This window comes from Ovis aries, chromosome 8 (genome assembly GCF_016772045.2).
Source record: "Ovis aries strain OAR_USU_Benz2616 breed Rambouillet chromosome 8, ARS-UI_Ramb_v3.0, whole genome shotgun sequence".
NCBI classification, from domain to species: domain Eukaryota; kingdom Metazoa; phylum Chordata; class Mammalia; order Artiodactyla; family Bovidae; genus Ovis; species Ovis aries.
The window spans coordinates 31614250-31641407 of record NC_056061.1 but is presented as its reverse complement, the minus strand read 5'-3'; the positions used below and the strand labels follow the sequence as shown (position 1 = coordinate 31641407).

At 40.2% G+C, this 27158-nt stretch overlaps 2 protein-coding genes and 1 long non-coding RNA gene across 13 annotated transcripts in view; 1 reads left to right on the top strand and 2 right to left on the bottom strand.

Annotated features, from left to right (window-relative positions):
- The window catches only part of PREP (prolyl endopeptidase), a 584413-nt gene that overhangs the window by 361747 nt on the left and 195508 nt on the right, over positions 1-27158 (bottom strand). The gene's annotated exons all lie outside the window — the stretch shown is intronic.
- On the top strand, positions 1443-14302 carry LOC132660237 (uncharacterized). Its single transcript, XR_009601618.1, has 2 exons — positions 1443-8986; positions 13730-14302. It is a non-coding gene; the product is annotated as an uncharacterized LOC132660237 (long non-coding RNA).
- On the bottom strand, positions 14500-15079 carry LOC114116192 (translocon-associated protein subunit gamma-like). The gene has a single exon (XM_042253362.2). The coding sequence runs from the start codon at positions 15066-15068 to the stop codon at positions 14667-14669; it is 402 nt and encodes a 133-aa protein (XP_042109296.1). The 5' UTR covers positions 15069-15079; the 3' UTR covers positions 14500-14666.

Here is a 27158-nt window from a genome sequence, read left to right as displayed (position 1 = left end):
TCTCACTTATGGAACATGTACATTATAGCAGTCAGCATGCAGAATCACTCACATGCACTCTCTCACGTAAACCTCACAGCAAGGCCATGAGTTAGATTGTTATTTCCATTTAACAGAAGAGGAGTCTGAGGGTTTCAGAGGTTAACTTGTTAGTAAGTGGTGAAGCTGGGCTTCAAACCTAGATTGGCCTTTTTTCTATCTCCTCCATTCCAATCCCCATGGCTAGAGGAAAATGGTCCAGTCTACAGCAGGGTCTGTGTCTGCTTTGTGGAAGACAGCTTGGTCTAGATTTTTCTCATTGCATGTGTTTTCTAAAATTTGATGGTCTCCCCTTGAACTTTTCAATGCCTTTTAAAAAATAAATGTGCTTTTGCCCATAAATTATATTCTCACTTTTTTCTATCATGGTTGCCACAATCATATCCTCAGTGACATGAAAAGAATCCAACAAGCATGCTAGGAAATGCACAAAGCAAAATCACAAAGCACCTCTTTCTTTCAGACGTATAACAGTCCCTCCAAAGACATCATGAAAGGAAAAGGATGGAAAATCTTCGGGAGGAAGTTTTCTGAGAGTGTTTACGTGACAAAGAAGTTGGGAAAACAGGGTATTGTTGTGATTCCCTTCATCATTTCAGGATCTGAAGTGTTTCAGAAAGAAAGACACTCCGAAAGGAAGATGGACTTCCAGGGGATGTGACTCATAGGAGGAATATGAAAGACAGAGCTAAGTGACTTGTCAGATGGACAATGGGCTTTTATTTGAAGCATATGGAGCCATATGGAAGAATACGAAGGGTGGAAGTAAGGAAGGGAACAAAGACGATATAGGAAGATGTTCCTGGCTTGCACAGGCTGAGGGGTGGGTGGAAAGGCAGAGGCAAAGGAAACGGGTTGGGGGAGGGACAAGGATACAGGAGACTTGTGTGTGTAAAGGAGAGAAACAAATGCCTTGCTTTTAGTATCTTGAAAAATGTTGCCTATTTACTAACAAGAATGAAAGTATATTTCTCTAATGTTTTCTTCCAAAAGGCTCAAAAGGCTTCCAAAGCTTTCTACAGATGCCATCCATTAGCCAAGAGAAAATCTTAACCCTCTGTTCTCTGACAGACAAAATGAAGGCAGTTTCCAGTCTCATAAAGGGATGGTTTCTGGGAAGAAACATGAAAAGTGTGTTTCCTAAAAGAGTTACCAAAACTTATGCTTTTGAGCTTGGCTATTAACCAGTAAGCCTCTAGGAGAGCGAAGAAAACAGGTCTAAGCAAAGGAAAGGAGTGGGTCTCCTTGGCTGATTTACCCCTCCTTGTCTCCACAAAGCATGGGCACACATGTGGAGCTTCCGTTGGTCCTACTTATCACCCTAAAATAAAAATCTGTGATGACTTTGTTTCTGAGGAAATGCCCATATCAGACATCTCTGTTTATAATACTGAGTACCTTGGAACATGCCATCTGGTGCTCTGGAACTTAACATTCTTGTACGAGTTTATTCTGATGAAATCCTTGGCATTTTCCTGAGGCTTTTTTTGCTTTCCTGCCAAATGTTAATTGGTACCTGTTCCTGTAAGTCTTGACTTCTCCTTTCCCAGCTTTAGAGATCAGCCTTAAGGGCACTTTTTTTTTTTTTTAACTCAGAAATCTTTTCCCCAAAAATGTGTCCTGGTTTCTAGACCTGACAGGCACCCCCTCCCCAGGCTCTGCATCCTTGAAGGCCTTGTTTTGTATTTATTCATTTTACAGAACAGACCTGCTAACCTGGTTATCTAAGGGTTTGGAAGATACTGTACAATGTGCCACGTCATATGTCATTTAGTGTTTAGTGGTCACCTTAAGTTCCAAAGCCTTCTTTCTACAGTATCTCCGGATTACCATCCCACTCCTTTCAGATAAAGAGCCCATACATACTTTCTTTAAACATTATTTCCATTTCCATTGTTTTTTTTTTTTTTTTTTTCCTGGTCTAACAACGTAAGCCTGGGAAATAGCATGATGGAGAAGAAAAAAAAAGCATTGACTTTGATGCCAGAGAGATCTAATTTTAAATCCTGGTTTCCTCCTTTTTTTTTTTTTTTCCCCTCTCTGAACTGGGCAAGTGACCTAACTTCTAATTTCTTTATCTTCAGAGTGGAAGTGGAAGTGATGGTGAAGTTGTAAAGATTAAATCTGATAATCCATTCATGCGACTGGCACATAGGAGGTGCTCAAAAATATCTCTTGGATGAAAGCATAAATTACTAAATGAATAAAAGAGAAGAGCAAAGAAGAAAAAGGAGACCTAGCTTTGCCTGTCTGCTGTGTGCTGGCTTTATGGTGAGTCTGCCAGTTCAGGAAAGGAAATAAAACTATCAAACAATGCAGTCAGTACAGATGGTGGGGGAAGGTGTAGGGGATGCTGGCACACAGAGGAAAGGCTCCTTAACACAGCCTTATGAAGGGAGGCAGGAGGAATCCATGCCTTATCGCTCCTATTAGAGCTCCTCTTACACATGCTTTGCCTGTCTTTTGTACAGTGATCATTTACTAGTGTATTAAAATTTTATGTAAAATACAATGATCCCTTGTCGTATATCACAAATTTAACCACCTTAGGTAGTGATTTTGTGACATGATGGAGCTGGTCCATATAATGTATGTCTAAGGAAATATTCACACTTTTTTCCCCCCAAGATTTACAGAAGTTGCCTTTTGGAGACCTGATAGGAAATACCCGTATAAGTCTGTGACACTGGAAAACAGAATACGGTCCTGGTTCTATTTCCTACGTGTTTTACCATCTACTAAGGCAAAACCCCAAACCTCCACATGCATTAACTTTGTTTAGGTGCTGAATGTCACCAAAAGTATCTGTGTGCTATGGAGCTGGCATTGGTGATGTGAAGGACAAAAGTTAGAGGAGAGCCTCCTATTTCCTATGGGCAGACTGATTTCTAATCCTGACAGAGTTATTGGTCACCTCAACACAACCAAAAGGCTTGCTTTTCTTCTCTATGAGTTTTTAAATTACATGTTTTCCCATTTTAGACTCCTTTTCTGAGAAAAACAAATATTGTATACTAACACAGATATGCAAAATCTGAAAAAATCCATATAGGTCACCTTATTTACAAAGCAGAAATAGACACAGATGTAGAGAACAAACTTTCCTTGGTATGGATACCAAGGAAAGTGGGGATGGCATGAATTGGGAGATTGGGGTTGACCCATATACACTATTGATACTGTGTATAAAATAGATAACGGATGAGAACTGGCTGGATAGCACAGTTCAGTGCTCTGTGGTGGCCTAAACGGGAAGGAAATCCAAAAGAAGAGGGGATATATGTATTCGAACAGTTGATGCACTTTGCTGTACTGTAGAAGCTAACACAATATTATAACTGTAAAGCAACTATACTCCAATCAATTTTTGTTTAAAAACTACTCTTCTCCTAAATGAAAGTGCCAGAATGCTAGGACTGACCCCACAAAACCGAATATTTCAGTGAATTATCTAGTAGTACTTTCTATTGGTAAGCTTTCCCCCTCTTAGGTTAGAGGACAGCCCTGTGCTACAGATCATTACTGTTTTCCTGTTTTACAGATGAGAACACTGAGGCGTGAGTACAACAGATGATTTGCCTGAACTTTCGTAACAGCTTAAGGGAAGGTCTGGGACTCTCTGTAGTGCCCATGTTTTCAAGACTGTTGCTTACTTATGACACATCAAGCATCTCAGGAACATTAAAAATGTTCTCTTAGGGGAGGTCAGTGATTCTAGTCCCAGGATGTAAAATGTGATAAACTGCAGGGAGGAAAATAAATCATCATAGAACAAAAAACCACATTTGAGAGTAGTGGAATCTCCAATCTCAGCTTTGAAGAGTTGAAAAATTATGTGAGATGACTGCCTTGGATTTGGCCACTCTTCAGTAATGTCTATGCTATTCAAGCACTCTTGGGCAAATTCAATTTCTGAAAGTTAAGAAGGGAATTTTTGTTCAGCAACATGTTCTTGTAAAAGTTGTCTGCTTTTAAACTGTACACACAACTCCAAGGAATCTCTTACTAGAAAGCAATGCATGATTCCAACATGAATCACAGGCTAAATTGACTATTTTCCCAGGATGTTTTAACTGACTGCTGTACTCAACTGAGAACTAGGATACTCTACTACATCTGTGATTGAGATGCTCACTGAACAACTGATTAACCAGACATGAGTATGAGTTTGTCATAAGTCAAAGGGAACACAGTGGAATGTAGTTAGGGCAACTTTTAATTAAAAAGAGTTCAAATTAGGTAGAATATGCATTGTGGACATTAACCACCCCTTACTTAAAACACAGTTGAAGCAGATCAGGAATGTTATTGTAATGCTGGTTTCACCCTAACCATAATTTTATTAGTGGCAGTTGTGAGGAAAGGAAATCAGAAGAAGGTACTATATTTTTTCATGAAGCTAACATTCAAACAGTGCTTTGTTCTTTGAAAGCAGTTTCACACATCCGTCCCTCACAAAATGCGACTGGCTTACTTCAAAAGGTCCTATCATCTTCACTTTTAAATAAGGAAACTGAGACCCAGATGAAGCTGACATTTGCCGAGGTCAAATACTAAATCTCAGCGGAACTTAAACTAAAAACCCAGATTTCTTTTCTCATGTAGATAGTTTTCATTTGAGTTTTTAATCCTCCTATACCACGTTCTTTATGTACTTTTGAATAGACTTTAACATTTCCTAATCTCAAACAGTAAATATTTGGCAGACACTTTATAAAACAAACAAACAAATGACTCCTTGGTTCTGAAATGGAATGCTTATGGCAAGCATTTCCTTAGTAAAAATCATTAGGATATTTATTTCACTGATTCACAGGATATTCATTTCATTGATTCGTGAATATATATTTCTGTATAAACATGAAGCTTCTTTTACTGATTTGTCTTTGTTTTAAAAGTTAAAAAATTTACTTATTCATTTTACCATAAAATCCAGGGTTTTTGGCCTAGAAGCTGGGGAGAGTGAGGTCACATAGACCATTTGGAGACACAAAACCCTTCTCCCACTCCTGTGGAAAAAGCTCTGACAGAAAAATGCTTAAGTTATCAACAAATCTCTCCCCTAATTAGACACAACCAGCAGACCCCAAAGATAATGCTGCTGGTCTTTTTCTGAGGCAGCTGTTGAGTCATTATTTGCCCCATATTTCTAGAATCTTTCTTCTAAAATTTCAGGCAACACTTGGTTCATACTCAGCTCTACAAGCTCAAACAATTTTATTTCATTAAAATTGTTTATCTATCAATTTATCCATCCATCCATGTATTAGCTCCTAGTGAAAGGAAAGGAGAAAGTGCCTTGGGCAAGAGGAGTAGCTGTTATTTGTAAAAGGTAGAAAAATAATTGGCTGTTTTTCCTTGTCTATGCAGGTTCTGCAGATCACCTACTCTGAAGGGTAATAGACTGGTCTAGCACACCGGGAAACTTAGGAGAAACCTGAGGTAATGTGAGACCTTAGGGGCTTTTCTTGTTGAAAGGTAAATACCATTTTGTATTCAAGGCACGTAACACATGTGGCATACAAACCGATGAATGAGTCATTTGTTGTTGGAAAGTGAACGAACTTGCCTAATGATATAGTTTTCTTTTCAGGGTGTGTGTATGTCTTTTTTCTTTCTGAGCAATACCTCCCTTTGACTCACCTCATATTTTGAATTATGGCATTTTTTAAACTCATTTTTTAAATTCATTTTCAAATTGTTTCCATCTATTTCTTCTTATGTGAGAGACATGGCTAAAGCAATTGAATTACAAATGGAAACTAAAGCATTGATTGTTAAAACTTTGGGGCATAGAAGACAAATCAGAATGACACAAAAGGTATATTTCTGAAAATCTGTACTTCATGATAAATTGATCTTTACTAGAGTTGTGTACCAAAGAATGAGATGTTGACAAAAGTGCTATGTGTTACCAACATCAAATACTACTATTGTTAACATAAAACAATGTACACACAGAGCTGTACAATTATGTCCAGTTTATCATGATAATTCTCTGTGTGACTGTTTTTTACTTCTTATTTAACTCATTTCTTTTTCTTCTCTTTGGGCTTCATTTTCTTCTTGTTTATGTAACCATTTTCTTCTTGTTTAAGTTATTCTCTTCAGTGCTTTGTTTGCAATTAAATTAGAGATGACTTTATGGGTTCTAGAATGTAAGATCCTCTCTTTCAGTGCATATGTATTCAGTTGGGGCCAGCACCTTCTTGATTGACAGCTGGGAAAGAGGACCTCAGTAACTGACATCCTTAGCACAGCAGTGGGGTATTTTTCTGTTGCTGGGCTTTTTTTCCCCCCCTTGTATGCATTTCTGTTCACCAATCTTCTCTCAGGGAAATTTGGATTTCCATGTATTCCAAAGCTTTTTGGACTTCATTCTGTGACATTCTGCCACATGTATCCTAATACTTATCTATGCTTCTCTCCACCCTTTTGAGACTTTACCTATCAACTAATCAGCAGGTGGAGCCCTCTGAGGTGCCAACATGTGAAAAGTTTTAAGTACATCTTTGATTGTAGCTCTCCAGACTCATCTTCAGAAAGTGTGGAAAAACTATTCTGTAAATTAAAATCTTTGGAAACACCCTGGAGAAGATTACTCCTTCTAAAAGAAAAGTATGGTTAATATATCCAGATAGTTTGTTGCATCTTTATATGAAAAAGAGATTCTATAACACCCTTCAAAATACCAAGTGGTATTTAATGGATATTTAGTGGTATTTATCATAAATGGATATTACTTTTGTTGGTATCAACTACTAAAAATATTAAAAACTCCATGGTTTATAGACCACAACATGCCCTAAAAGTCTAATTTTATCATATGAATTAAAAGGTCTATCTGATGCATGTGTTCCAAAGACTTTGTTCATAACATGAATGATATCCTTGGTATTATTAATGCTTTGGCTATTGATTCATGTACCTTTGGCAGATATTTGATTTTATTCGCATGCCTGTTATTTGCCCTCTTACAGACACTCACAGGACATTGCCAGTAACTCGGTATTGGATAACTGACTTATTTTTCAGGATACCAATTAGCCTTCCCAGCTTACTTCTTGTGTGGGCTTGGCAGACATCAGCACCCTAGTACCTAGAAGGCACTTTCTTCTCCAGAGTAACTTCATGGAAACAAGGACTCTTGTTGCAACTGGCTGAGCTTGGAATCAACTCCTTCTCTGTCTGCATTACAAAATAAGTGAAGACTAACCAGCCCAGGCAGGTTTTTTGTATCCTTAGATTGCTCTCTTTGCCTCTTTTCAAGAGGTTTTTTTTTTTTGTTTTTTGTTTTTTTGTTTTTTTTTTTTCCATAAAATAGCCAGACTACAGCTAAATTTAGCCATGTGAGATGGTACAAACAGGCTTTCATGCATGCTGTGTCATCCAGGGGATTTCAGGATTGTCTAATTGGTCTGCCTTGGCGAATCTGACGCAATCTCCCATTGGTTTGTGCTTAGGAATCCGGGTGGGAAGTGAAAGTACAGACGAGCCTGCCTAGGCCTTCTCTACCATGCAACAGCTTGCCACTGGCTGTGTGTGGGTCTGAGACCGATTCATGCCAATTCAAAATGAAAACCTTCAAATGAGTGCTCCAAAAGTAAAACAAAAACTGAATCTGCTTGCTACCTCTCAATGAGGCCCATAAGATAGCAAAGGTTTTGGGGTACAAGGTTAAGCTAAAGGGTTAAGCAGAAAGGCGTTGGCCTCTCAGACTAACTAAATACCCTTTCCCAGTGGCCTGGCTGTGGGAAAGTGACCCTGAGCAAGGTCAAGCAACCCATACAGGATCTAAATGTCCCCTGTTGGACCACATCTGGATCCCACAGAGGAACAGGCTCCAAACTGAATGAGGAGAGTTCTAGGGAATGCCCTCTGATTTAGGACTTTGAAGGGCAAAAAAGAACTAGAGGGATTTGGGAAAACTAGTACTGGGTGAATATTATGCTTATGGACCTTAACCAGAAAGGGAAAAAATTCTCTAAGTTTTTTTATCACTTAAATGAGGAAGAATTTGCTGAATTGTTTGGCATAAAGCATATCACGTTTTTCTTGTTAAAATTTTTTTCTGATTATCAATTCATTCTCACTGGCAAAATACTCAAATATTAGAGAAATGTGTCACATAGAAAACGAGAGGGCTTCTCTTCCAGTACATCCCCAGAGGTAATTTTTTATAGCAATTTGCTTTGTATCTTCAATTTTTCCCCCACTGATACACTATTATCTATCTATCTATGTCTGTCTATCTATCATCTATTTTTCTGTATTTTTTTTACAAGAATGGAATCTCCCTTGGTAAATATATAAACTGCTTTTCAATAATATACTTTTCCACATTTACTTATAAAGATAAACCTTAATTCTTTGTTTGGTTTTTAAGACTAGATTTCTTTAAAATTGTAAGTTATACACAGAATTAAAGCAAAGAATACAGAGAGAAATATACTGAAAATAAAAATGTTTTCCTTTTCTCCTCCTCCTACAGTATTTTAACTCTGGTCCTTGGAATGTTTTAAAGCATATACAAGTGTATGCACACAAGTACTTACTCACTTTTATATAGAGATTTTTCATACAGATGGAATTGCACTGGATAGTTCTATATCTTCATTTTAAAATTTAGTACAAGAGTATCTCAGTTGGACCAAAGCTGAAAACACAAAACCGGACTCCAGGAGAGTGGAAACCACATCTGTATGGCTCACAGCTATTTGGACTTTGCTTGGCATCCATCTCAGAAGCTCTGAGTATATTCCATTCCAGTCAGAAAACCTCTGGAACAAAATCTGTCTCAGTCCTAGATGCTCAACAGACCCAGAGGAAATTTTCTTCTACGGACTCAAGGTCTGGATGTCCATGGAAGAGGGCTTTCCTCTTTTGGTGTCAGCCTGCAGAGAGACTTGACCTGTTCCCAGATCTGGGAACCGTCTGATGTTCTAAGGTAGGCAGGGGAGCACATGCTGTCTGGACAGGAAATAAGGAGGCCAAAGAGGCCCACAGACTTTGGCTGTGCTGAAATTCTCCCTTGCTTTTAGCAATCCATGAAATATACAAAGGCTTTCTGGGGGAGAAAACCCAACTTTGATAGCAGAAGTAGATTCCTAGTAATTAGTAAAATTAGTAAAATAATGAATTTTAGTAAGATTCTTAGGGAAATATTTTAATAAATAAAAGAAAACATTCCTGCATGTATATATAGGCTGATATGGTCAAGTAACAATATTAAATAATGTTTGTTTATTTAACTCTTATGCCCATTACAATTTCTCTAACATATTCACCCTATAATATACCTTCTTCCTCAAATGTGGTATTTGGTTTTTAATTCCTCAGTATTGGGGGGAAAAGGGGATTCACATCACTAAATTTGAGCATCATCTCAGGCTATAAAAAAGCCAAATATTTCAGAATTTTAATCATAATTTTGGGGTTAATAGGAATTGAAACCAATAATAAGCTGTTCTTGAGTAAGAGAGAAAATCTATCACTGGTGAGACTTCAAAAGTCAACACATTCCAGAAAGGCCTTAACTCATAACAAGAGACATTACTTATGCACTGACTTTGGGACATTAAAATGTCACACAAGGATTTACGGATTTTGAGAAATGTGTACAATTTCTGTGGGGAATTTTCGTCATCCTGAAGGACATGGATAACAGAAAGGAAGCCTTTTATTAGGGCTGATTTTAAAAACACCTTAAAAGTGCTAAGGAGTCAGGATAACTGTTGTGCAGCTGGCTACAGGCAATTGGTACATAAATCAGAAGGAACCGGCTATAGTGAGCCTCCGTGAAAAAGCTAACACAAACTGGCAACTGATCATTCTCGCTCCTTTATTTCTGTATAAACTGTTTACAGAAAACTATGTGCCAAAGTGTCTGAGGCTAGTGACATTCTAATCCCTAATAATTCTTAGGAAATGTAATCGCAGGAACAGATTTCATAAAGTGCTTTCCATTTTATATAAATCTGTATAAATCACAGACCCCTGGAAATGCCATTTGTATCTCAGAGATCTAGCTGGGACAGCAGCCTCACTCCTCCCTGGAGCTTCCTAGGGCAATTGCTAGTTCCCTGGAGGACCCCTTACATGCTGGCTGGCCACATCTTATCAACTGTCTTCAGTTCTGGAGAGTTTAGGGAAATCTCACCCAAATTGCTGTGCCATGGACTTGCCCCCTGAATTTGGAAGGCCTTTGCCTTTAAGGAAAAACAAACCCTCTGGTTCTGCCTCATTTTCACAAGAGTTTGCACATGCCTGAATTGAAGTGATTGCTTACTGTCCTTGGCTGTGAAGAGACTCTCTCTGTTGAAAACTGAAAATCTATAGGGAGGATGGCACGAGTCCTGTGGAGTGGTGCATACTTCCTCTCCACAAAGTACTTTTAGATGCATAAGGGATGACAGAGTGAGACTGGAAATGGTTTGCTCACAGCTTCCAAAGCTGATGAGCATCAGTCAATGAGCCTCCTGGAATGAGGGGCATAAGTGTCCCTCTTTCAACATGCACATCATCCTGTAAAATAAGTGGCAAGTATGATCTCAAAGATGCAAATCTGTAAACACGGAGCAGGTAGCATTTTCATCTTGTGGTTCATATGGGGAGAATCAAATGGACCAATACAGGAATGGATACTCTGAATTTGGTTGTTACCTAAGTGGATCCAAGTCATTCTTCAAAATAGGACCCCAATCCCACCCCTCTTCTCCATCAGTCCTATCATTGACCCACCCCGGGCCTTCAGGATCTCTCACGGGGATTACATCTCTAGTTTCCAACTTGTTCCTCTGATTCTAAGCTGATCTCCTCTACTTTATCCTTCCAGACTATTGTCAAGTTATGATCCAACTACCATGTAAATCTATTATGCCATCCTCTTATTTATCATCTTTTGGAGTTTTCCATCACCTGAAGTCCATCCAAGAGTCTCGGTGCCTGCCTGCTGCTGCAGACTCAGCCCTGTCTGTCTATGCCTGGGTCCTCGGCTAACACATTTGCCGTCCTTGTGTTCCATGCTCCTCTCACCCCTGTGCCTCTGCTGTCCTGCCCTCTCCACCCAAAATGTTTTCCCCATCTCTTGGCTGGTTGAGTACTGCTTGTCCTTTAAGATTCAACTCACACACTACCTTCTCCCGAGATCCTTCTCTAGCCCGTCATCCCTCAAGGCAGATAAAGGGCCCAGAGCTCTGCAGGTCCAGCTCTCGTTGCACTGACCTTATTGTAGTCTGTTCATCTAATCATGTGTTTTCTGGCCTGTGAGATGCTTGGGCACACAAACTGTGACTTAGTCATTGTTGCATTGTTCTTACTCCACGTAGAGCATCAAGTCTGTCATATATCCAGTACCCTCTAAATGCCTGATGAATGAATGGGGATGGAGAGGCAAAATGAAGACAAGAAGGGTTCACATTTTTATATAAGGTGTAAGGGTTTTAGCAGGTTATATGAAGTTTATAGTAGGTTTTACATAAAGTTATATTAGGTTTTATAAGAAGCATATGTATTTATAAATAAGTAGAAGTTAAAAATAAATTTTTAGAGCTGAAGGAGACTTTAGTGGGCATCTAGTCCTACACCTTTATTTTCCAGAAGGGGAAATAGATACCCTGAAAAGTTATGACCTGTCCAAGACCTCCCAATAAGGTAATAATAACCTTCAAACAGGTCCACATAGAGTATACGATATTAATTGAGATCTGGATAATATATGCTTTAATATTTATGTTCAAGTATAAAACCAGCATCATGATTCACTGATGGTACATTTAGCCCTACTGACACATGAGTTTCAGAATAATACAAAGCTTCCAGTATTGCAACATATTCCTCAGCCACCATCTGCAACTGTGGTGAGTATTAGTACTGAATATCTCTAGAACCTGGGGCTTCCCAGGTGGCAATAGTGGTAAAGAGCCCTCCTGCCAATGCAGGAGACATACAGATGTGGGTTCAATCCCTGGATTTGGAGGATCTCCTGGAGAAGGGCATCCCACTCCAGTATTCTTGCCTGGAGAATCCCATGGACAGAGCTGCCTCGCAGGCTACAGTCCATAGGGTTACAAAGATTTGGACATGACTGAAGCAACTTCGCATGCACACAGGTAGCAAGAGCTCCTGCTACCAAGTACCCTCTACTTACCAAAGCAAGGCCCATTTCTGACATGAGTGGTGGTATAGCCTACAAGCCTTCATATGGTCACAGTCCTTTTGACCTGAGGACACAGAGCAAGAGGAGTGTAACCATGTTTCCCTGGGACCTGAGCAGGGTTCATCATCAGGGCAGATGTTTGGGGGTATAGCTGGGTTATGCTGGTTATAACACTAAGCACCCATGTGTTGGTTTATAAATGAGTGTTTGTGACATGTGGTGTCCTCTAAAGCCAAGAGATCAGGGTAAGAGTCCCTCTTGCCTCACCTTAAGAGCAGTACTAAATTAGAATGAATGAAATACACGGTAGGGGCTTCCCAGGCGGCACTAGTGGTAAAGAACTCGCCTGCTAATGCAGGAGACATAAGAGATACGAGTTTGATCCTTGGGTTGGGAAGATCCTCTGGATGATGGTGTGGCAACTCACTCCAGTATTCTTGCCTAGAGAATTGGCACGCATGCAAACACAGTAACTGTCACGTGTGTGCTAAGTCATTTCAGTCGTGTCTGACTCTTTGCGACTCTATGTACTATAGCACGCCAGGCTTCCCTGTCAATGGATTCTCGTTGTAATGATACTAGACAGTTGCCATGCCCTCCTCCAGGGGATCATCCTGACCCAGGGATTGAACCCTCGTCTCTTACACCTCCTGCCCTGGGAGTAAGGTTCTTTACCACTAGAGCCACCTGGGAAGCCCCTGGTAACTGTCACATTCCCCTTTAAAATGTCCTATGATGGTAATGAGGTAATAGTCCATTGGAATCCTTAACACAGGACTTCTTATATTCTTGATGCATTGCATTAAGGATCATCTAAAGTATAAACGTCTAAGGGGAAAGGCCAAGAAACTAAGAATTTGCAGTCTTGGAATGTTTTCTTAAATCTATTCATTACCCTACAGGGTAACTTTGAGAAAATACAACCTGTTAATGGCTAGTCATTTCAGTTTCTCTACTCATAAAAGAAGCCATAAATTATCTACACCCTTGCAGAAATCCTGGGAGAACAAATGCTCAAATGAAAGGAATAGTATAAGTATCACATGGTTTTGCAAAGATTGAAATCTGTCCTAACCTCCACTTAAATAGTTAGCATGATGTCAGGCTCACATAAAGAATCTCCAATATAAGCACTCCTAGATGCTGTAGCGTGTTTTTTTGAGCTACTCAAAAGCAAAATATTTTCTAAATCCAATCTATTTTCTTGGGCCAATGAATTAAGGTTGTGTTTAACATGACCCTATCATGTTAAAAGACTCTGTTATGAAAACAAAACTATTGCCTGGGAGCCTCTTCCATTCTGTTTATATCCCATCTGTCATTACCTGTCCTCTTCTGGGCTGCCTGCAACTCCTGATTCTCTTGGGCTGGTGATTAACCAGCCAGATAGTTTTTTGCCTTCCAGGGCCACATTTAAGCTGTTTGAGTCCTTGAGTCTCCTAGAACAACCTGTGATTTGGATTAAGGAGGTATCAAGTAACTCAAAGACCTTGAGACAAATGTGGTTAAAAGCAGATATTTTTTTTGATTTAGGATTGGGGACAAACTTCACAAGCTTGATTAAGGAGACATTCCGAGAAAGCTGACCACACCAAAACCATCTAATCCTGTATGGAAGGGCGATGGGATCCCTACTCCTCGACTGGAGTCATCTTTCCTCATAAGGAATGTTATGTCTCAGAAGAAGGGAAAATCTCCCCTCCCATCTGCAAACGATGCTGCACTGGTCCCTGGAGATGCAAGAACTTTGGAAGCACCAGAAAAAAAAAAAAAAAAGACACACATGATTGAAGGGTGGGTTTTGATGACTTCTAACTTTTGGAGGTTCAAGGTTGAAGAACTAACCTTCAAAATGGGAGTCTCATAATACTGCTTGGAGGTGGATGACTCCTTTGTGTGTTCCTCTCCTTTCCTCAGTGAGAAGGATTTTCACCTTGAAAGAACCATGATCCAATGGTGGATATTTTCCATTCTTGATAAGCCCACTGAACCAGAAACTTCCTGTTCATCTTCCTGTTCACCATCTGTCTCAGCCTTGACTATGATAGATGCTCAAAAAAATATTTGTGGAACCAACCAACAAACAAATAAAACATCATTTCATTACTTTTTCCTTGGTAATTATTCATTTTAAAAAGTGGATACCCCACTTACAAGAACTTCAGAAGAATTTTCCCATCCTAAAGTTCCCAGAAATCCAAGTGGACAAAATATTTCCATTTTAATTTTTTTTTTTTTTTTTTTCCTTTCAATTCATTTAATTTCAACAATCTGTCAAAAAAAAAAAAGAGCCAATAAACAAATACTGAATTACATTTTGTTGGGTATTTTAAACCCTCAAACTCCAGACTTATAAAAACAGCTTGTGTGTCTTCCACCCTGACCACCCTGCTATTTTTCCACATCACAGGCCACCCATAGATACAAAGTCGGGGCGGTGGGGAGGAGGGGCTGGCAAAGCTGAGGCAGTCTACTTGGAGCCAGTAGACAGGAGGGCGATGAGGCCTGAGGAAGCACTTATGGACAAAATGTAGTTCACTGTGGGGTTGAAGTTCTTCAGTATAAAGAAGGAAGCAACAATGACCAAGACCAGAAATAGGGTGTTATTATAGAAGATGGAAAATGTTGTAGCTTCATAATCAGCAACTTCATTCTTCTTCCACAAGATTCTTTCATCCTTTTCCTTCCGAGACATCTTTCTATTATCAGCTTCAGAGAGTTTCCGAGTCACTTCTTTGGAGACAGCATCTTCCCTCTTCTGTGCTACTTTGTGCTTGAGAACAAATTTCACATTTTTGTAAGCAAAGGCCACCAAGTAAGTGCTTACTAGGGTCATCACACTGTACAGAACAGCAGACTGAATAAGATCCATATGCCATATTCGCCAATATAACCCTGAAAACCGTAATCTTCCTATAACTAGTCCGTGATGAGATTTCTGCTGCTTCTAGAATGAGAACTCTAGCTCAACAAAATCACGATTCAGACTTCAAATTTCATTCTTCAGGGTACTATCACACTAACTACAAGTCATTCCGAGACTCCACGTGTAGTCCCAAACCAGAGTTCACACGCTGACGTGGCTGTTCTCACGACCCCGGACAGATCACGGAGGCCCACAGAGGCTGCGTGCAGCCCCCGAGTCCAGGGGGAGCTGGGGGACAGCACAGGCTCCGGCGCACGCCTCGCCCTCTGCCATTTTAATTTTTAAATATCAGAAGAATGCAGTGACCACAGTTTATATTTTCCCTCCTATTTTCCTCAAGGCCTGGGTTGCTCATTTAAATGCAATTTGCTGTATGTTTGGGTCAGTGACTTAAGTTGGGAAGCTCTTACAGTAATTCAGCACAGTGGAAATTCCAGAACTTTGGCTGGGGTCTGGAGGAAAAGCCTAGGATTGGTGGTCCCAGGGGCCATGCTAGTTAGTGCCAGGCAGAGGTCTGGCCTACTTGGGGCAGCAGGTCTCTGGCCTAACCAGTCTGGATTAGCATGGAATTAGTCGCAATACACGAGAAAGCCAGGAGGCCAGGCAAGATGACTAGGAAGGTTATAAACCCGAAGACTTCCGCCTTGGTATTTGAAAACCACACGGTATTTTACAACATTCCTGTCTATTAACTGCTGGGAAGGGCACTACCTTATTGCTTTTTGCATAATGAAACCAATCTTTCCCCTCAGAGGCCCCCGTGTTGCTTTGATCAAGTTCAAAAGATGAGGGAAAGGATGACTAAGGACCTTGGGAACCAGACTGAAGAATCTCACAGACATGCTGAAGGGTTTTTTTGGGGGATTGTTGTTTGTTTTCTTTAACTGACGCATCATTTCGGTAAACAATTCCTATAGTCTGCGCACTTATCAAATTCCTCTACCCAAATATTTGCTATTTATAAAATAATCAAGGAAACAGCCTTGTGTTTATTATTCTGAAATCAGCAGCAGTTTGATGAATTAAAAACAGTCTACTTTTTCCTCTTTCTTCTCCCTTTACCAGCCGCTTGTAAAAGTGCCAACATTACACACCCAACTCTCTCTTTAAACAGTGAAAATGAAAAATAAAGGTGACCTTGGTGAACTGTAGGTTGACTCTGCCCAAGTTAGACTTTGGTTCAACCGCCCAGTCCCCCTTTGCAGCAGAGATAGGCTTTTGGAACCAACTGAGTTTGAAGGGAATACTGTCAATGTCTGTTTCCGGTTCACAGGGGCCTCCGCGTCACCACGGAGTTCAGACGTCTGACTTGTTTCCTGACTTTGAGAGTCTCTTACTTTAAACATAAGGGATCAACCCTGCAAAGGAAGGGAAAGACACGCACAAGTCTGCCTCTGACTCCACCGACTGTAACCCTCAGGATGGTTTCTCCAGGCGGGACTTAAGCCACGGTTTTGAGTGGACAGTACTTCCTGTTGCCCTACTGGCAGGGTGATGGGGATGCTCTGAGTGGGGAAGGCCAGCATTGGGTCAGCTCTTGACAATGTAGCTTCCAGGAAATTCCCCTCTTCACTCATTATGAGATATGTACAAAGCAAAAGCAGTTTCTTCAAACTCAGAAAACCCTGTAAGACTGGATCTCAGATAGCTTGTAGTGAAGTGGTTCTATTTATATTTTATGTGTGTGAAAGAAAGGCTTTGTTAGAGGCACACATCTAAACTTTTCTTTCTAAAAGAGACAAAGATGCTAAATCATCTTGAGGAGGTAACCAAAGCATTCCAACAAATTCTTTCATTTAAAAATAACTACAGTTATCCATTATCAAGCTAAAACTCCAGGGTTACAAATAACTCAGCTCTGTACAGAGTTGCCACAAAGCTTAACAAATAAATTGACATACTGAAGCCCTCTCTAAAGCCACTCTTCTCTTGAATGTCCTCAATTTTGTCTTTACTTTCCTGAGCTTGTTTCTGTTAATAATTAGAACAGGGAATCTCACAGACCTCTAGAGGTCTCTCACTCATTGCCCCTATTCCTTGATAATATGCTGAGCTGACTGAAAATCAAGTTTCTGTTCAGCCAAGGTGAGATTGCTACTGCTACTGCTAAGTCACTTCAGTCGTGTCCGACTCTGTGCGACCCCATAGATGGCAGCCCACAAGGCTCCCCCACTCCTGGGATTCTCCAGGCAAGAACACTGGAGTGGGTTACCATTTCTTTCTCCAGTGCATGAAAGTGAAAAGTGAAAGTGAAGTCACTCAGTCGTGTCTGACTCTTAGTGACCTCATGGACTGCAGCCTACCAGGCTCCTCTGTCCATGGGATTTTACAGGCAAGAGTACTCGATTGGAGTGCCATTGCCGTCTCTGAGGGTGGGACTGGTGGTTGGTAAACCCTGAAGGAGATGGGTTCCCATTGGCATGATCTGGTTGAGAGACACCAAAGCCTCCAGTGTCCCAGAGGAAAGTGGGGAGAGGGGCTGGAGGAGGTGCCATGGAGGGATGGGAAGCAGAGATTGGGGGTAGGTTGGATTCCCCAGCAACTAATGTGGGCAGGCATTTGTGGGTTCTACTGTACAGCACATGGAACTATATTCAATATCCTTTGACAAACCATAATGGAAAAGAACATGAAAAAAAGAATATAACTGAACCACTTTGCTCTATAGAAGAAACTAATACAACATTGTAAATCAACTATGCTTCAATAAAATCTAAAAAAAGAGAGAGAGAAGCCTGGGTAGAGCCTTGGAGTTAACGCTGCCTTCAGCTGTCAGTCATAGAATGGAAGTCCAGAAAAGAGCGGGAAGCAAAAAGCTTTTGTTGTTTTTCTCTTGTTTACTAGCATTATGAAACAACGAGGAAGGCTGGTCCCTTAGGATTTCATGAAAGGCTCGCCAAGATTACTTTCTCTCAGGAACTTTTGCCTTGAACCACTTTTAGGCTCTGGACTAGTTCCTTTTTGCTGGAAGAACGTTATTGTCTGAAATAGTACGTGCTTCCTTCTAGAATGCCAGCGGAAAACCCCAATGATGCCTTTTCCCACTATACTATTAAGATTTCTCCTTCCAGTAAATACAAAAAGAAGAACACACAACTATCACTAACTGGCAGTCTAGGAATGTTTTTATAAGTGGAAAAGTTATGTATTTTTTTAATCTTAAAATGTTTACTACTATAAGCTTTATGAGGGAGAGACCATACCATACAACTTTGTATCTTCACAATATCCAGTATTATTTATGCAGGTAATTGGAGATGATAATGATTTTTTTAAGTGAAGAAACTTGCCTTCCTCTGGCCATGAAAAGCCTTTTTCTCATAGCACTTTGACCAAGCAAAGGTCCATAATATCTGTAAACATGATGGAAAGCAATGAAGATAGTCCTTGTCCCGTAGCCTAGTACGGAAATCTAGATGGAAGTCTGATTTTACTGTTCATTATCTGTTTTAATAACTAGAAAGGAAATGCAATTAATTAAGAAACAATTTAAAATTGAAACAAAACTCATCTGAATTTGGCTTTGGTTTGTGGTGACTTCCACACCTCAATGCTGCTCATGATTCTTTTCCATTCATCCTTAAGTCAGCCTCTGTTCAGTTGCTCAGGGCCCAGGAGAAGGTTCCAGACGTCTAGAGGGACTAATCTTCTGGGAGAAGAGCAGCGAGGGAGGAGGTACTAGAATGCAGGGCCCAGGAGTCATAACTGAGGCTCATCTCTGCTACTCTATCACTTTGTTTCAGTGGGAAATGCTTCTTCCCTTTTCATGCCTGAGGTTTCCTCTTGTCAACTAACTTAAATGGACTGTATAATGTATAATTTCCTGTTGGGACTGTTATTGAAACTCACATATAAATAAAAGTTAATTGAACTTTTCACTTTTGTGGTATTATACTGAATGTGGAAAAAGCTAATGAATATAATAATAATAGCTACAAAAGGATAACTAAATCATCAAAAAGCTCAGAGAAATTCAGAGGCAAAATTGGCAAAAAGTAAAATATGCACATATTTTTAATTCTAGTTTTTACTACTGTTTCCTCATAGCTTATTTGAACAAGCATTTCAAAGTTATAATACTTTTGGGTAAAGACCCTCATTGACTTGAATATATGTAAATTTGATCCTCGTCATTTGAACTTGACACAATTTTGCAATAATTGAAATTTGTATTCTAGCTATTCAAGAAAATGAACAGTGTCATTTGCTTATTTGATGCTTTTTTCAAGGGTCCTTTGAGAAACTATTGGGTATCAATATTAAAAAGAAAACACTGGAAAAAATCATAAAAGCAGGAAAATTAATTTCAGGGCATTTTAATCTTCCCCTGCTTCCTGGGCTCACAGGGCTTCAGAAGTTGAGAAACTCTCTCTGATGTCACTGCTCTCTGAAAGCTGATCCATTAGAATCCATATGGTGGACATCTTTGAATTACACACTGCTGACATTTTTCAATGTCTCTGAAAAAAGAATTTCCCCTTTTAATCCTCAAAACCAAACTCAAATGAATTGTTTTATCCACCTGAATCTCCCTCAGAGGAATTTAAACTGTTTGATTCAATCCATAATTTCCTTATATTCTATAAGCCTCCAAATTATCCTATTTTAGCTTTAAATTCTGGTCATTATTACTGTCACTGTTTCCAAGCTGGGAAAACGGAGGATGACATTTTGCGATGCATCACAGAGACAGTACCCAAACACGAGCCAGGAAAGTTCCCGTTTCCTTGATTTTCTACCACAATCTGCCACTTTGTTAATTCAATGACAATTCAGCATGGTTCCACAGACTGTGCATAGCCAGAAACTTTTGGCTTCTAAATGCCTCTTTAAGGAAAAAAATGTCTATTTGCTAAACAATAAAGATCAGACAGAAGAGTGTGGAGCCCATTGGTTTGAGCCTCAGGGAGGGGTCCCTGGTGGCAGGAACCTAAAAGAAGAGCCTGTAATATAGAATTGCTGCTGGTCCAAGAAGCCCTCACTGAGTGCCCATAGTGGGCAGCTGTCAAATGGTTGATGGGTAGGGCCTCTCCTGACCTCTGTCTCTTCACTGTTCAGCGAACAATCTATCCTCGCATTGGCCATGCTCTGCTTCTATCCCATTCCAACACCCTTTAAATGCCTTTAGATATCTTTACTATCTATACACATCCCTATTTTGTGTTTTTGTTTTGTAAGAACATACACCATTGCCGAATTTTTAGACTGAATATAAGGTGTGGTTCTCAAAGTACATAACATCACCATTTATTCAGGAGTTCTTAATTCATACTCAGTTTCAAAGAGTCCACTGTTTGCATTCAGGCTATTTGCTCTATATCTTATAAGGCCTGGTTATTTCTCACATGCTCTATGAGGCCTCTTTGACTGTCACCCTCCTTGGGGCTTCCCCAGCATCCTGGGCAGGCTTTACCGTAGTTTTTAATAGACTGTTATGGGATAAGTTGTGTTACCCTCCAAATTTATATGATGAAGTTCCTACCTCCAGTATCTCACAATGTAACCATATTTAAGGATAAGGTCTATAAAGAGGTGATAAATTTAAAATGAAGCCATTAAGGTGAGGCCCTTCCAGCATCACTGGTGTCCTTATAAGAAGAGGAGAGACATCAGGGATGCATGCACACAGTAGGGCCACGTGAAGACACAGCAAGAAGGCACCGACCACAAGCCAAGGAGAGGGGCCTCCGGAGAAACCAAACCTGCAGACACCTTGATCTTGGGCTCCCAGTCTCCAGAACTGTGAAAAATAAATTTCTGTTGTTTAAGCCATCCAATTTCTTATAGCCCTAGGAAACTAATATACGCTCCTAAAAATTGTTGCTTATCTGCCTCTACTTCTCTACCATGAATACTTTTTTAAAAATATAATTTTTTTTTAAAAAATTTTGACTGTACTGGGTCTTTGTTGCTGCATGGTCTTTTCTTTAGCTGTGGTGAGTGGAAGTTACTCTCTAGTTGCAGTGTGTGGTTTCTCATTGACATGGCTTCTCTTGTGGAGCACAGGCCCTAGGGCAGGCGGACGTAAGAGGTTGTGGCGTGTGGGCTCAGTAATTGTGGCTCCCAGTCTCCAGGGCACAGGCTTAATAGCTGTGGTGCACGGGCTTAGTTGCTCTGTGGGATGTGATATCTTCCCAGGTCAGGTATCAAACACATGCTTCCTGAATTGGCAGGAAGATTCTTTACCAGCGAGCCATCAGGGAAGCCCGATGTGAACACTCTTAGAAGGGACTGCTGTTCATCATTCCATGAAACTAGCAAAGTGCCTGGCATATATGAAAAAATGTTTGTTGAATGAATGAGTGAAGGAATTTCCTGACTCTGAAATTTTATCATGAGCATCCAATCACTGGCTGTCTTATTTTTTATTTTTATTAATCTTCTACCATCTTAATTCTACTACTTTGAACAAGTGTCTTGGTTTTGCACGTAAGTCTTCAACACTGTCAAATTTATTTAGTCTTCAGAGATGTCATGCAGACATTAGCCATATCTGGACCACTCCTCCCACACTGGATATACACAGAGAAGTTTGGTGATGTGGTTTCTCATCATGGCAACATGCCCAGCCCAAAGATGCCAATCTATATGAGTACAAACAGCAAAAGCATGGTAAACATGGCTCTTTTCTAGAGCCAAGCTACCACCTCAATGTTAAGGAGGTTGAAACTGCTCCTAAGAACAACCTCTTCCAACTGCCTGTTCTCAAGTGATCAAAATAAGAGACGAGGTCATTGTAAATGACCTTGTAAGATGTCAAAAAGTGTGGGAAGTGAGTTGAGAGCTACCCCACTTCCTGAAGTAATTACTCCAATTAAACTCCTTTATGTCTCTGTATAAATTTTATACAATTATACATTCACATTTATCTAATACAACGGAAATACAAGGGAGAAAGTAATAAAGTCTCAATTATGAGATATCTCCATATATAACAATTCAGAAAGATCACATTTATTGAATAAGAAATGTTTGTACTTTGAAAACATTTCCTTTCAGAATCACTCTGCTCAAATCTCCTGGGCCCCAGTGAATTTTGAGTAAGGAAGAGCTGGACAGAGTATTTACACATCCATAAAGGCTATCCTTTATTTTTTTTGGTAGATATTTACTTGCTGCCTGACTGCATTCTTGCTTAAGAAACGTTATGTTGAAATGGAATGTTATTTTACGTGAGTGAGGCTGCAGGGTGAACCCTCTTGTAAAAGAGCAGCCTTGACCTGATGCAAATAGACTCAGGATGACCTGCTGCTCTGGATGTTGGTTAGAAAACTTTGCAGTAAACACTGTCTGAATCTAATGTTTGCAGGGGTGTTTCCCCCATAGCAAGATTTTGTCAAGGCAAATCATTTATTCCTATGTCCGGTTTTGTTTTACATGTTTTATTTTTTAATTCTCAGCTTAACTGAGAATAAACTTAACAATTCTATTCTTCTCCATAAGTGTGGATGTGTAAGGGTCCAGAGTACCTTACCCTTACTATACTGCTGCTGCTAAGTCACTTCAGTCTTGTCTGACTCTGTGCGACCCCAGAGACGGCAGCCCACCAGGCTCCCCCGTGCCTGGGATTCTCCAGGCAAGAACACTGGAGTGGGTTGCCATTTCCTTCTCCAATGCATGAAAGTGAAAAGTGAAAGTGAAGTCGCTCAGTCGTGTCCAACTCTTAGCGACCCTAAGGACTGCAGCCTACCAGGCTCCTCCGTCCATGGGATTTTCCAGGCAAGAGTACTGGAGTGGGGCGCCATTGCCTTCTCCTCTTACTGTACTAGTTATACTGATATTTTGGACCAGTTTATTTTGCCTTCCAAAGAGGTATTAGAAGGCATTTAAAAGAAGAAATGTTCTACCGAGATGCACTGAGGAATCAAGAACAAGAATCTCCTCTATGAACTGAGATAACAATGCATTAACTTTAGTGAACTCCTAAGACCACGTTTTCTAGAGACTCAATTAAATAATCTCCTTACTAAATGTCCACGAGTATGAGGCATTCCCAGGTGGCACTACTGGTAAAGAACCCGCCTGCCAATACAGGAGAGATAAGAGACACAGGTTCGATCCCTGGGTTGGGAGGATCCCTTGGAGAAGGGCATGACAAGTCACTCCAGTATTTTTGCCTGGAGAATCCCATGGACAGAGGGGGCCGGTAGGCTACCAGTCTGTAGGGTTGCAAAGAGTCGCACACAACTGAGACGACTCAGCATGCATGAATTCATGTGTGTGAGGCATGATGTGGTTTTCGAGGGCCATAAAGAGTAAAAATCATTTACTGTTTCTGACCCTCAAGGAGTTTGCAGCAAGGCTGAGGACAATTTAACCATGATCAAGCTTTTAATTAAGCTAAATGGAAATAAAATATTTCAATAACAGATCTAAATGCTAGAGATGGTAGCTCTTATGAGGCTGTCCATGGTTAATGGCCAAGAGAATTGTATAAGCAGGAAGTGCTCTGAGACTTCAGAGAGGACCAGCTTGAGAAAACATTTTTCAGGATAAGCAGATATAGATAGACCCAGGAGGAGGCCAAACAAATGTATCCAATTGTCTGCTGATCATGAGACCAGGCAGATTTGGGCTCAGTCCCACCTAGGACTACATGAGACAAGGTCCCTTCTACTCTGAATCGGTCTTCTCAGAATAAAATAGGGATCCAAAATCTACCCCATGAGTTGTTGTGAGGAGTGGAGGAGCTCTTGGGGTAAGTAAATTCTTGGTACAGAGCCTCCCATATGTTGGCATTTATGATACCAGATATTATATTATGTATCATTTTGTCTTTTAGTCTACTGTTTGCTTCCCTCAGAAGTAGGCATTGGAAGATACGGGTTTAACATTATGTCATGCTTGGATCCACAGCCTTACTACAGGCTCAAAATAGTGTCTAGTACACATTTGTTGAATAAATAAATCAACAAATAATTTAACATCAAAAAAATAGATGAGGGGCTTCCCTGGCGTCTCAGTGGTAAAGAATCCATCTGCCAATGCAGGAGACGCGAGCTCAATCACTGCTCTGGGAAGATACCACATACCACAGAGCAAGTAAGCCCGCGTGCCACGACTACCTAGCCTGTGCTTTAGAACCTGGGAACTACAACTACTGAAGCCCGAATGCTCTAGAACCCATGCTCTGCAACAAGAGAAGCCACAGCAATGAGAAGCCTACACACCCAACTAGAGAGTAGCCACCACTCGCCACAACTAGAGGAAAGCCCTGTAGCCCACAAAGACCCAGCACAGTCAAAAAATAAATAAGAAATTTTTAAAAGTAGATTAGCTAATATTATTGTTCAATCTTTTCTTTTTCATATTTCTTTTCATCCTTTTCCATTTTCTTCAACCTTGAGAGCAATACGAGATATTGCAAGCAGCAGGATAAATTCCAAATAAGTGGGATCACTTGGAATTTTAAAGTTGTCCCTAATAGTTAAGGCTATAAGAATTTGGATGATTTGCCTGGAGAATGTTAGATGATACAATGGGGAAAAAAACTTGTTTTCCTACTTCTTCTCCCTGCATCAGCTCCTGATCATGTCTGTGCCCTTTGTGTCTCTCTTATCCCTCAATAGTCAAAAATAAAGAACAAGGACTTCCTTGGCAGTCCAGCAGTTAAAACTCTGTGCTTCCAATGCGGGGGACAGAGTTTTGGTCCCTAGTCAGGGAGCTAACATCCCACATGCTGTGTGGCACGCTCAAAAAATAAAACTAAAAAAACAAAAAACAAAAAGAAACCAAAAAACAAAACAGCAACATATCGTGGGGAGGAAACAAATCTTTTTTCCATGTAAACCTCCCAATATCCTTGGAGAGAGTTGGAACGTAACTTTCCCTTTCTCTAACTTAGCTCAGTGCCCCATTTTTAAGCCCAAGAAGAGTTAGTTAGCCAAATCAAACCCAGTGAAGCATGCTGGTTAGAAAATGCTGTGTTTGCCACAACACCAGGTCAAGCAAGAATGGCTTCTACTGTGAGGTCATTTGGTTTTATGCAAAAGTCCCTGTTACTGCCACCAGAGACAGACTTACTTATTTTGACCTAACTTTCTGTTTCGTTATGATTTTGTAAACTAAAATTAAATTTGGTTTGTTTTCAGCACATTGACCTGGGAGGGAGGGGATCAACAATCAACATTTTATCATCATGCATTGGTATGTGACCAGCTAGAGTCTCATTAAAATCTTATTTGCAGGAAATGCTCTCATTTACCGCTCCCCTCTTGGTCATATGTTGTTAATAGCACAGAGGGGAGGTAAAGTGAGTCACAAAAGGTCAACTCTGGATCAAATAAGCATCCTCCAGACGGTAGACTGTGGACACCTCATTGCGTTCATTGTTTTCTCTGCATGTTGCTCAGAGCATCTATCCATCCACACTCGAACTTCTTAGATAAAATCATCTCTCCAGACCTGCAAAACCCATTATTGCCTAAGAAAAGCCAGAATTACTGAATGTTTCCCTTTCTTCTGACTTAAAATGCACGTCATCAACCACGTCAAGGAAAAAGACAATGTGCAAAATATTCTCTGGGGTTTCTCACCCCTTCTGAGATATTCTTGCAATGAATTTTCAGCTTAAAAAATGGTTTCATCAGAAGATTTTAATGTCCCTGTGCAAGTGTTTCCAGAGTCAAAGAAATGAAATTCAAACATTTCAGGGACAGTTTGTGGAGAGGTTGATTCCAAAGCTGAGGGATATTTTGCTTTTCATGTGAAAAATATTTTACAGTCTATACCAGGGTCTTTATGGGCTTTACAAAATTTCTTTTGTAGCTGTACACATTAGTCAGGATCCTGGTAAGAAACAGAAATCACCTCAGAAGTTTCTACTGATGACAGTTTAATAAGTGACTACTTACAGAGGTATGGACAAGCTAAACAAATAAACAAGAGATGTGGAGGCACCCAGAGACGATCGTACCATCCTTAGGTCTGAAGGGCAAAAGGGGAAATAGTACTACTTGAACTCAGTTACCTACCAGAGGCTACAGTCCCTGTCAAAGACCCACCAAGAAGACAGGGAGCCAAGAAGCAATACCCCAACACAGTCTCTTTCCAAACTCTGATCTACTGGTGCTTCCCATTGATCTAAATCAACCAGAAAGCAGTAGCAAGGGAGAGACACTGGGTGAGACACTCCCTAGGAGTGAGCTTCCCAGGACATAACGCAGGGTGAAAGAAGAAAGAGAATTAACCAGCTAGGACAATTGGAGCATAACCAGATATTCTCTACATGCAATGATTTTGCCCAAATTTTTGGCCAGTTTTTAATGATAAATTTGTAACTATCTATCCAGACTTGCTCGATACAATGACCCCTTTGAGATCCTGTGATCTTACTAATATTCCAGGCCCTGAAACAGAAATTCTTTCTGTGAAATGCTAACTCTTCCCTACTGGGATTAATCCTGATTTCCATGTCAACCAAATACATTAAAAATTTTGAGAACTGTGAAGACCTTTCTTCATGCTATGAATCTTTTAATTCATAATCTCTGACTTGGCCCAGATTCATTCCTTCAAAGACCTTAAAAGACTTACTTTTGTTATCTCATAGATCTTTACCATATGTCTGATTTGGTACCTAGTGCAGTGACACACAAAAAGAGATGCATAATAAATGCTGGTTGACAAGATGATCATGGTCAAATACCTTGTGCAGATAAGAAAGCTGAAAAGTTAGGCAACTTTGTCAATATCTCATGGTGTGCCAATGAGAATAGAAGCTAAGGCAGAGGGTTTACCCTGAATATGCTGCCTCCCAATGAAGATTTTGCAAACAGATCAAGAATTTTAACAAGAGTTTATTTTCTTCCTATACTTTGACCCAATCTTAAGAATAGTTGGGAAATTCAGGGCATGTTTTTTCAACCGATTTGTTTCCTAGATTGCCAGAGAAATGTAAGTCCCATTATTTCTTCTTAATCATTAAACATGAGATATTGTCACCAGAAGGAACAAAATGTGGAATTCTACACTTCAAGGAATTGAACTGAACTATTAGGGTTTCTTGTATTATTTCTGGATTGGGGGAAAGAAAAT